The sequence below is a fragment of the Coregonus clupeaformis genome, chromosome 1 (genome assembly GCF_020615455.1).
Source record: "Coregonus clupeaformis isolate EN_2021a chromosome 1, ASM2061545v1, whole genome shotgun sequence".
Classification (NCBI taxonomy): Eukaryota; Metazoa; Chordata; class Actinopteri; order Salmoniformes; family Salmonidae; genus Coregonus; species Coregonus clupeaformis.
Genome location: NC_059192.1, coordinates 89,020,748 through 89,032,454, shown reverse-complemented (window position 1 = coordinate 89,032,454; position 11,707 = coordinate 89,020,748). Strand labels below are relative to the sequence as shown.

The 11,707-nt window shown below is 46.7% G+C and overlaps 1 protein-coding gene across 2 annotated transcripts in view; it reads right to left on the bottom strand.

Annotated features, from left to right (window-relative positions):
- Positions 1-2,479: 2,479 nt before the first annotated feature.
- rhobtb1 (Rho related BTB domain containing 1) overlaps positions 2,480-11,707 on the bottom strand; it is a 48,977-nt gene continuing 39,749 nt past the window's right edge. For both annotated transcript variants that reach the window (XM_045225114.1, XM_045225115.1), the window contains 3 exons: positions 5,799-5,887; positions 4,161-4,266; positions 2,480-3,391 (listed from right to left, as the gene is read on the bottom strand). In XM_045225114.1, coding sequence (XP_045081049.1) covers positions 3,222-3,391; positions 4,161-4,266; positions 5,799-5,887 — 365 coding nt within the window. In that variant the 3' untranslated portion in view covers positions 2,480-3,221. The remainder of the gene's footprint in view (positions 3,392-4,160; positions 4,267-5,798; positions 5,888-11,707) is intronic.

Here is an 11,707-nt window from a genome sequence, read left to right as displayed (position 1 = left end):
GTCTGTCTCAGTCTGAGGACTGAAACATGACATATTGTCTGTCTCAGTCTGAGGACTGAAACATGACATATTGTCTGTCTCAGTCTGAGGACTGAAACATGACATATTGTCTGTCTCAGTCTGAGGACTGAAACATGACATATTGTCTGTCTCAGTCTGAGGACTGAAACATGACATATTGTCTGTCTCAGTCTGAGGACTGAAACATGACATATTGTCTGTCTCAGTCTGAGGACTGAAACATGACATATTGTCTGTCTCAGTCTGAGGACTGAAACATGACATATTGTCTGTCTCAGTCTGAGGATTGAAACATGACATATTGTCTGTCTCAGTCTGAGGACTGAAACATGACATATTGTCTGTCTCAGTCTGAGGACTGAAACATGACATATTGTCTGTCTCAGTCTGAGGACTGAAACATGACATATTGTCTGTCTCAGTCTGAGGATTGAAACATGACATATTGTCTGTCTCAGTCTGAGGATTGAAACATGACATATTGTCTGTCTCAGTCTGAGGACTGAAACATGACATATTGTCTGTCTCAGTCTGAGGATTGAAACATGACATATTGTCTGTCTCAGTCTGAGGATTGAAACATGACATATTGTCTGTCTCAGTCTGAGGATTGAAACATGACATATTGTCTGTCTCAGTCTGAGGACTGAAACATGACATATTGTCTGTCTCGGTCTGAGGACTGAAACATGACATATTGTCTGTCTCGGTCTGAGGACTGAAACATGACATATTGTCTGTCTCGGTCTGAGGACTGAAACATGACATATTGTCTGTCTCAGTCTGAGGACTGAAACATGACATATTGTCTGTCTCGGTCTGAGGACTGAAACATGACATATTGTCCGTCTCGGTCTGAGGACTGAAACATGACATATTGTCTGTCTCGGTCTGAGGATTGAAACATGACATATTGTCTGTCTCGGTCTGAGGACTGAAACATGACATATTGTCTGTCTCGGTCTGAGGACTGAAACATGACATATTGTCTGTCTCGGTCTGAGGTTTGAAACATGACATATTGTCTGTCTCGGTCTGAGGATTGAAACATGACATATTGTCTGTCTCGGTCTGAGGATTGAAACATGACATATTGTCTGTCTCAGTCTGAGGACTGAAACATGACATATTGTCTGTCTCAGTCTGAGGATTGAAACATGACATATTGTCTGCATTAACTTTAGACCAACATTCAAGACCCTAGGAAATACACAGGTCAGTTCAAAGGGAAACTAGAATAAAGCAATGACGTCAAATCAAGAATTTATGAAACAACATTCCCTTTAAAAAATAAATAAAGAAGATGAAGGATAATGAGCAGCTTGATCAAAGACCTTTGACAGCAGGAACCCAGAGAACCAGCTAGATCAAAGACCTTTGACAGCAGGAACCAAGAGAACCAGCTAGATCAAAGACCTTTGACAGCAGGAACCAAGAGAACCAGCTAGATCAAAGACCTTTGACAGCAGGAACCAAGAGAACCAGCCACTTGGTTCCTATAGCAAATATCACCAACAAATAAATAATCACATGGTATATCTATTCAATGTGATAAAGTGACTAGTTAGCTATGGCTTTGGTTAACTGAAGAAAGCCTACTGTAGTTAGCTATGGCTTTGGTTAACTGAAGAAAGCCTACTGTAGTTAGCTATGGCTTTGGTTAACTGAAGAAAGCCTACTGTAGTTAGCTATGGCTTTGGTTAACTGAAGAAAGCCTACTGTAGTTAGCTATGGCTTTGGTTAACTGAAGAAAGCCTACTGAATAAAAACAGTGATTTCAAGTATAGAGTTCCCCCTTTACCATCACCAGGTGGGTTAACAGGAACAATCAGGTGTTTAGGAATACAGAGAAACACTTCCAGCTGGGTTAAATACACCGACCTAGGGATCCATTCAATCCGGATCGTGGATGCTCAGCGCTAAAATTACATTATCTCCCTCCCTCTCTCTCTCTCCCATAGTACACATATTCCCAGTAGAATACTGCACTACATAGTTTCAGGTCCGTGACAATCTTGTGAGTGTTAAATAAAAGTTACAATCTGTTTGTAACCGCTAGCACGACAATGGTTCTAGTTCTATAATGCAACAAGTGATGATGAGACGTTGTTTTGTTATTGATTCGAGGTCCATAAACCCTGATTTACTCCATACTGCTGAAGCCCTTCTAGTTAGAATTACAGATCTGTTTGGACCACGATGCGGAGGTCAATACTGTGCTACAGGAAAGGACAACAACAGGTTGTAGAAACATAATATCTGCAGTCAGTCAGTCAGTACAGACAAGCTGTTTATCCCTGGAGCTGTATCGGTGAGCACAAGACGTACTTTCAACGTTTCTTCCTCATTGGGATATTGTGGTCCTCTGTAGCTCAGCTGGTAGAGCACGGCGCTTGTAACGCCAGGGTAGTGGGTTCGATCCCCGGGACCACCCATACGTAAAAATGTATGCACGCATGACTGTAAGTCGCTTTGGATAAAAGCGTCTGCTAAATGGCATATTACTTAATATTATTATTATTGTTGTTATTCCAAGGCTGCCTGAAGCCCTGTCTATGTATGAACAGGCCATATGTTTCATCAGGTTAAGAGTTATTATTGCATCATTAATGATTCAGACATAGATCCAGGGCTGGTGTCAGTGACTGCAGCTAATGTCAACAATCAATCACAATTTACATCCATAATGTTACATGTCTAACAGCAAGCACATACCACACTACGCTGACAGGTTGAACAACGTAGCTACAATCCTTCCATTTTCTAGGTGCACTGGTGCTCCTAAATACAAATTCCAGGTCACACAGCAAAATATCTAGGCGCATATGGGAGTAAAATGGACGTTTTGTAGAGCCCTGCCGTGTGGAGGTTATTCATGTGGACCCAAGCAGAGAGGGCAGGACATGACAGTGCATCGTCAAGAGAAGAGGTTAGGACAGGACAGTGCATCGTCAGATAGATCTGAGCATTAAGACACAAAATAACCAACAGTAAAACATGGGAACAGTGTGTGTCGTTGGGACCTCTTTGCAGGGTGCAGGGGTAGAAGCTGGAGCACGGGGCAGGAGGCAGATTCCCTGGGCGGTTTGGGGCTGGGCCGACCCTCCCCAGACCTCCTCTCAGGCCGACCCTCCCCAGACCTCCTCTCAGGCCGACCCTCCCCAGACCTCCTCTCAGGCCGACCCTCCCCAGACCTCCTCTCAGGCCACGGCAGGGGAGGTGCTCCAGAAGCACCAACGTCGTCTGCTGTGGTGTTTGTTGAGAACCACGTCCTCCTTCTCCCTCTCCTTCCTCACCCGCTGGTAGTGGTCATCCTCCTTCAGGTACCACACCGGGGGCCAGCGGTGCTTCTCAAAATACTCCTGGTTCTCTGGGAGCGAAACAACACCGACAGACCATCAGACAACATGTAGCGTAGCATGTAGCTACCACCAGACAACATGTAGCGTAGCATGTAGCTACCACCAGACAACATGTAGCGTAGCATGTAGCTACCACCAGACAACATGTAGCGTAGCATGTAGCTACCACCAGACAACATGTAGCGTAGCATGTAGCTACCACCAGACAACATGTAGCGTAGCATGTAGCTACCACCAGACAACATGTAGCATAGCATGTAGCTACCACCAGACAACATGTAGCGTAGCATGTAGCTACCACCAGACAACATGTAGCGTAGCATGTAGCTACCACCAGACAACATGTAGCGTAGCATGTAGCTACCACCAGACAACATGTAGCGTAGCATGTAGCTACCACCAGACAACATGTAGCGTAGCATGTAGCTACCACCAGACAACATGTAGCGTAGCATGTAGCTACCACAGACTGGGTAGTACAGAACACAAGCGGCTGCAGGTTTTCACTCTTCCCTTGTACTTGATTGATCCATTAAGGTCACTGATTAGTTAGGAACTTCTAGGTCTTAATTGATCACAAATTGAAAGGAAATAAAACCAGCAGACAGTCTGAATGATGTCTTACTATCTGACAGAAAACAGATGAATAGAAGTTCAAGTTCAAGTTCAAAACCATTATTGTTCAGTTGTTGCTCTGACAGGTCTGAGTGTGTTCCCCTTTCATTGGTTGTGATGGTTGGTTGTGTGCTGATCAGAACCAGCGGACGAATAACTCACCTGCAGATTTGTCCTTGATCTCTTTGCGGTAGTTGGCACAGACATTGTTGTAGTGGGTGCAGATGTGATGTAAGCACCAAGCTGCTAACTGGTTAGCATTATGGAACTGGAAGAAAAACAAACCAAAGAAAATACATTTCAACTGTAGAACAATCACCCCAAATGTAAACTGTAAAATAATCACCCCAAATGTAAACTGTAAAATAATCACCCCAAATGTAAACTGTAAAATAAATCACCCCAAATGTAAACTGTAAAACAAATCACCCCAAATGTAAACTGTAAAACAAATCACCCCAAATGTAAACTGTAAAACAAAATCACCCCAAATGTAAACTGTAAAACAAAATCACCCCAAATGTAAACTGTAGAACAATCACCCCAAATGTAAACTGTAAAACAAATAACCCCAAATGTAAACTGTAAAACAAAATCACCCCAAATGTAAACTGTAAAACAAAATCACCCCAAATGTAAACTGTAGAACAATCACCCCAAATGTAAACTGTAAAATAAAGCACCCCAAATGTAAACTGTAAAATAAATCACCCCAAATGTAAACTGTAAAATAAATATCCCCAAATGTAAACTGTAAAATAAATCACCCCAAATGTAAACTGTAGAACAATCCTCCTATATTTAAACTGTAGAACAATCCCCTACAGTATATTTCCAATGTGTGACAAGATAGCAGTTAAGTTCTCCGTCTCCGTCTATATCCTGTTCTAGTAAACCTACCTGAGCCAGTTCCAGATAGGTCAGCACCTCTCCGTCTATATCCTGTTCTAGTAAACCTACCTGAGCCAGTTCCAGATAGGTCAGCACCTCTCCGTCTATATCCTGTTCTAGTAAACCTACCTGAGCCAGTTCCAGATAGGTCAGCGCCTCTCCGTCTATATCCTGTTCTAGTAAACCTACCTGAGCCAGTTCCAGATAGGTCAGCGCCTCTCCGTCTATATCCTGTTCTAGTAAACCTACCTGAGCCAGTTCCAGATAGGTCAGCGCCTCTCCGTCTATATCCTGTTCTAGTAAACCTACCTGAGCCAGTTCCAGATAGGTCAGCGCCTCTCCGTCTATATCCTGTTCTAGTAAACCTACCTGAGCCAGTTCCAGATAGGTCAGCGCCTCTCCGTCTATATCCTGTTCTAGTAAACCTACCTGAGCCAGTTCCAGATAGGTCAGCGCCTCTCCGTCTATATCCTGTTCTAGTAAACCTACCTGAGCCAGTTCCAGATAGGTCAGCACCTCTCCGTCTATATCCTGTTCTAGTAAACCTACCTGAGCCAGTTCCAGATAGGTCAGCACCTCTCCGTCTATACCCTGTTCTAGTAAACCTACCTGAGCCAGTTCCAGATAGGTCAACACCTCTCCGTCTATATCCTGTTCTAGTAAACCTACCTGAGCCAGTTCCAGATAGGTCAGCACCTCTCCGTCTATATCCTGTTCTAGTAAACCTACCTGAGCCAGTTCCAGATAGGTCAGCACCTCTCCGTCTATACCCTGTTCTAGTAAACCTACCTGAGCCAGTTCCAGATAGGTCAGCACCTCTCCGTCTATATCCTGTTCTAGTAAACCTACCTGAGCCAGTTCCAGATAGGTCAGCACCTCTCCGTCTATATCCTGTTCTAGTAAACCTACCTGAGCCAGTTCCAGATAGGTCAGCACCTCTCCATCTATATCATGTCCGTCTCTGGAGGCTTTCACCAGCTCACTCACGGCGTAGTGTTCTGTGGAACAGACAGACCGACGAAACATCTTCAGACAACCTTCATAATAAACTATAGAGTTTCACAACCAGAGTTGAAAGCAATATTCTATAGATGATGCTTCACGGTCACAAAGCACCCCAGAAGAACAACACGGAAGGGGTTCAAAAATGGTTCTCTCCAGCAGTATGCAATCCCAGGTAAAAGAAGCACTGTAGTTACAGTGTAATACTGTAGCAATACCGTAACTACAATGAGACAGGTACAAATACAGCAGTGAATCTCCCATCTGGTGCAGTCAAGAGTCCACAAAGTACTAGTTAGGAGCCAGGTGTTTCTATATTAAGGCCTGTCTGCTGTCCTAAAGACCTGCCTGTCCACCAGCTGTACAGAGCAGACACCAACATGGTATCCTGTTCCCTTCATAGTGCACTTCTTCTGACTAGAGCCTGTCTAGTGCACTATAAAGGGAATAGGGTGCCATTCTGGACACAACCAGAGCTGTAGGCACTTCCTTTCTTTCTCCCCTATCATTGACGTTTCGTGTTGGTGTTGATGATATCCATTTTCTGTTTCGTGTTGTTGTTGACGATATCCATTTTCTGTTTGGTACGGTGTTGACGATATCCATTTTCTGTTTGGTACGGTGTTGGCGATATCCATTCTCTGTTTGGTACGGTGTTGACGATATCCATTCTGTTTGGTACGGTTTTGGCGATACTAATTCTGTTTGGTACGGTGTTGGCGATATCCATTCTGTTTGGTACGGTGTTGACGATATCCATTCTGTTTGGTACGGTGTTGATGATATCCATTCTGTTTGGTACGGTGTTGATGATATCCATTCTGTTTGGTACGGTGTTGATGATATCCATTCTGTTTGGTATGGTGTTGATGATATCCATTCTGTTTGGGTTGTTTTATGTTCTGTTGTCTTATATGTTCCAAAAGAAGCACAGGAATCGTCCTGTACCATAGAGTTGTATGGCTGATTTAATAAGCTTTATAATAAAATAGTTTTGAAACAGAAATGGTTGCCAGCAGAACAGTTACAGTCACTCACCCTCTAGATGACATGAAAACAGTTCAACCAGTTTTGCTAGAGCAAATAAAATGGTCAGATTGAGGTGTTCTCTCATTTTCAAGCTAGCCAACTTTACCCAGTTTGCTTGGGTGCCTGACTGCCGTTGAAAGCTCAGAACGATCAGCTCAACCCTACTCCTCAGCCCGTGTCCTGATCAACCCTACTCCTCAGCCCGTGTCCTGATCAACCCTACACCTCAGCCAGTGTCCTGATCAACCCTACACCTCAGCCAGTGTCCTGATCAATCCTACTCCTCAGCCCGTGTCCTGATCAACCCTACACCTCAGCCAGTGTGTCCTGATCAACCCTTCTCCTCAGCCCTAGTCCTGATCAACCCTACTCCTCAGCCCTAGTCCTGATCAACCCTACTCCTCAGCCCTAGTCCTGATCAACCCTACTCCTCAGCCCTAGTCCTGATCAACCCTACTCCTCAGCCAGTGTCCTGATCAACCCTACTCCTCAGCCCTAGTCCTGATCAACCCTACTCCTCAGCCCTAGTCCTGATCAACCCTACTCCTCAGCCCTAGTCCTGATCAACCCTACTCCTCAGCCCTAGTCCTGATCAACCCTACTCCTCAGCCCTAGTCCTGATCAACCCTACTCCTCAGCCAGTGTGTCCTGATCAACCCTTCTCCTCAGCCCTAGTCCTGATCAACCCTACTCCTCAGCCAGTGTCCTGATCAACCCTCCTCCTCAGCCAGTTTCCTGATCAACCCTACTCCTCAGCCACTGTCCTGATCAACCCTACTCCTCAGCCAGTCTCCTGATCAACCCTCCTCCTCAGCCCTAGCCCTAATCAACCCTACTCCTCAGCCCTAGTCCTGATCAACCCTACTCCTCAGCCCTAGTCCTGATCAACCCTACTCCTCAGCCAGTGTGTCCAGAGTGTGTTCTGAACACTCCAAGAGCGAAGCGCTCTGTATTTAGAATGGTCAATCTGACAACGCTATGAATTTATGAATTACCCAGAGTGCACTGAGCGCATTCACACATTGGAGTCAATTTAGGAACACACACTTAGAGTTGGGACATTGGGGTTTCTGCATTATGATGCATGGCAGCCATGTTGGCTCCCCATTAATATTACATGGGGATATTGAATGCTATGTAACTGAATATCTAGAATTAGAACAATATTCAACATTCTAAAAGTTGGGCCAACTCTCTAAACACACGGCTCTGGGCAGAGCAGAGTGCTGATGGATCACGTCTGGGGAGACAGTCTGTTAGCCAGGGTTATGGTTATGGTTAGTACCTGTCAGAGCAGTCAGTCTGGGGAGACAGTCTGTTAGCCAGGGTTATGGTTAGTACCTGTCAGAGCAGTCAGTCTGGGGAGACAGTCTGTTAGCCAGGGTTATGGTTAGTACCTGTCAGAGCAGTCAGTCTGGGGAGACAGTCTGTTAGCCAGGGTTATGGTTAGTAGTACCTGTCAGAGCAGTCAGTCTGGGGAGACAGTCTGTTAGCCAGGGTTATGGTTAGTACCTGTCAGAGCAGTCAGTCTGGGGAGACAGTCTGTTAGCCAGGGTTATGGTTAGTACCTGTCAGAGCAGTCAGTCTGGGGAGACAGTCTGTTAGCCAGGGTTATGGTTAGTACCTGTCAGAGCAGTCAGTCTGGGGAGACAGTCTGTTAGCCAGGGTTATGGTTAGTACCTGTCAGAGCAGTCAGTCTGGGGAGACAGTCTGTTAGCCAGGGTTATGGTTAGTACCTGTCAGAGCAGTCAGTCTGGGGAGACAGTCTGTTAGCCAGGGTTATGGTTAGTACCTGTCAGAGCAGTCAGTCTGGGGAGACAGTCTGTTAGCCAGGGTTATGGTTAGTACCTGTCAGAGCAGTCAGTCTGGGGAGACAGTCTGTTAGCCAGGGTTATGGTTATGGTTAGTACCTGTCAGAGCAGTCAGTCTGGGGAGACAGTCTGTTAGCCAGGGTTATGGTTATGGTTAGTACCTGTCAGAGCAGTCAGTCTGGGGAGACAGTCTGTTAGCCAGGGTTATGGTTAGTACCTGTCAGAGCAGTCAGTCTGGGGAGACAGTCTGTTAGCCAGGGTTATGGTTAGTACCTGTCAGAGCAGTCAGTCTGGGGAGACAGTCTGTTAGCCAGGGTTATGGTTAGTACCTGTCAGAGCAGTCAGTCTGGGGAGACAGTCTGTTAGCCAGGGTTATGGTTAGTACCTGTCAGAGCAGTCAGTCTGGGGAGACAGTCTGTTAGCCAGGGTTATGGTTAGTACCTGTCAGAGCAGTCAGTCTGGGGAGACAGTCTGTTAGCCAGGGTTATGGTTAGTACCTGTCAGAGCAGTCAGTCTGGGGAGACAGTCTGTTAGCCAGGGTTATGGTTAGTACCTGTCAGAGCAGTCAGTCTGGGGAGACAGTCTGTTAGCCAGGGTTATGGTTAGTACCTGTCAGAGCAGTCAGTCTGGGGAGACAGTCTGTTAGCCAGGGTTATGGTTATGGTGTACCTGTCAGAGCAGTCAGTCTGGGGAGACAGTCTGTTAGCCAGGGTTATGGTTATGGTTAGTACCTGTCAGAGCAGTCAGTCTGGGGAGACAGTCTGTTAGCCAGGGTTATGGTTAGTACCTGTCAGAGCAGTCAGTCTGGGGAGACAGTCTGTTAGCCAGGGTTATGGTTATGGTTAGTACCTGTCAGAGCAGTCAGTCTGGGGAGACAGTCTGTTAGCCAGGGTTATGGTTAGTACCTGTCAGAGCAGTCAGTCTGGGGAGACAGTCTGTTAGCCAGGGTTATGGTTAGTACCTGTCAGAGCAGTCAGTCTGGGGAGACAGTCTGTTAGCCAGGGTTATGGTTAGTACCTGTCAGAGCAGTCAGTCTGGGGAGACAGTCTGTTAGCCAGGGTTATGGTTAGTACCTGTCAGAGCAGTCAGTCTGGGGAGACAGTCTGTTAGCCAGGGTTATGGTTAGTACCTGTCAGAGCAGTCAGTCTGGGGAGACAGTCTGTTAGCCAGGGTTATGGTTAGTACCTGTCAGAGCAGTCAGTCTGGGGAGACAGTCTGTTAGCCAGGGTTATGGTTAGTACCTGTCAGAGCAGTCAGTCTGGGGAGACAGTCTGTTAGCCAGGGTTATGGTTAGTACCTGTCAGAGCAGTCAGTCTGGGGAGACAGTCTGTTAGCCAGGGTTATGGTTAGTACCTGTCAGAGCAGTCAGTCTGGGGAGACAGTCTGTTAGCCAGGGTTATGGTTAGTACCTGTCAGAGCAGTCAGTCTGGGGAGACAGTCTGTTAGCCAGGGTTATGGTTAGTACCTGTCAGAGCAGTCAGTCTGGGGAGACAGTCTGTTAGCCAGGGTTATGGTTATGTTAGTACCTGTCAGAGCAGTCAGTCTGGGGAGACAGTCTGTTAGCCAGGGTTATGGTTAGTACCTGTCAGAGCAGTCAGTCTGGGGAGACAGTCTGTTAGCCAGGGTTATGGTTAGTACCTGTCAGAGCAGTCAGTCTGGGGAGACAGTCTGTTAGCCAGGGTTATGGTTAGTACCTGTCAGAGCAGTCAGTCTGGGGAGACAGTCTGTTAGCCAGGGTTATGGTTAGTACCTGTCAGAGCAGTCAGTCTGGGGAGACAGTCTGTTAGCCAGGGTTATGGTTATGGTTAGTACCTGTCAGAGCAGTCAGTCTGGGGAGACAGTCTGTTAGCCAGGGTTATGGTTAGTACCTGTCAGAGCAGTCAGTCTGGGGAGACAGTCTGTTAGCCAGGGTTATGGTTATGGTTAGTACCTGTCAGAGCAGTCAGTCTGGGGAGACAGTCTGTTAGCCAGGGTTATGGTTAGTACCTGTCAGAGCAGTCAGTCTGGGGAGACAGTCTGTTAGCCAGGGTTATGGTTAGTACCTGTCAGAGCAGTCAGTCTGGGGAGACAGTCTGTTAGCCAGGGTTATGGTTATGTACCTGTCAGAGCAGTCAGTCTGGGGAGACAGTCTGTTAGCCAGGGTTATGGTTAGTACCTGTCAGAGCAGTCAGTCTGGGGAGACAGTCTGTTAGCCAGGGTTATGGTTAGTACCTGTCAGAGCAGTCAGTCTGGGGAGACAGTCTGTTAGCCAGGGTTATGGTTAGTACCTGTCAGAGCAGTCAGTCTGGGGAGACAGTCTGTTAGCCAGGGTTATGGTTATGGTTAGTACCTGTCAGAGCAGTCAGTCTGGGGAGACAGTCTGTTAGCCAGGGTTATGGTTAGTACCTGTCAGAGCAGTCAGTCTGGGGAGACAGTCTGTTAGCCAGGGTTATGGTTATGGTTAGTACCTGTCAGAGCAGTCAGTCTGGGGAGACAGTCTGTTAGCCAGGGTTATGGTTATGGTTAGTACCTGTCAGAGCAGTCAGTCTGGGGAGACAGTCTGTTAGCCAGGGTTATGGTTAGTACCTGTCAGAGCAGTCAGTCTGGGGAGACAGTCTGTTAGCCAGGGTTATGGTTAGTACCTGTCAGAGCAGTCAGTCTGGGGAGACAGTCTGTTAGCCAGGGTTATGGTTAGTACCTGTCAGAGCAGTCAGTCTGGGGAGACAGTCTGTTAGCCAGGGTTATGGTTATGGTTAGTACCTGTCAGAGCAGTCAGTCTGGGGAGACAGTCTGTTAGCCAGGGTTATGGTTATGTTAGTACCTGTCAGAGCAGTCAGTCTGGGGAGACAGTCTGTTAGCCAGGGTTATGGTTAGTACCTGTCAGAGCAGTCAGTCTGGGGAGACAGTCTGTTAGCCAGGGTTATGGTTAGTACCTGTCAGAGCAGTCAGTCTGGGGAGACAGTCTGTTAGCCAGGGTTATGGTTAGTACCTGTCAGA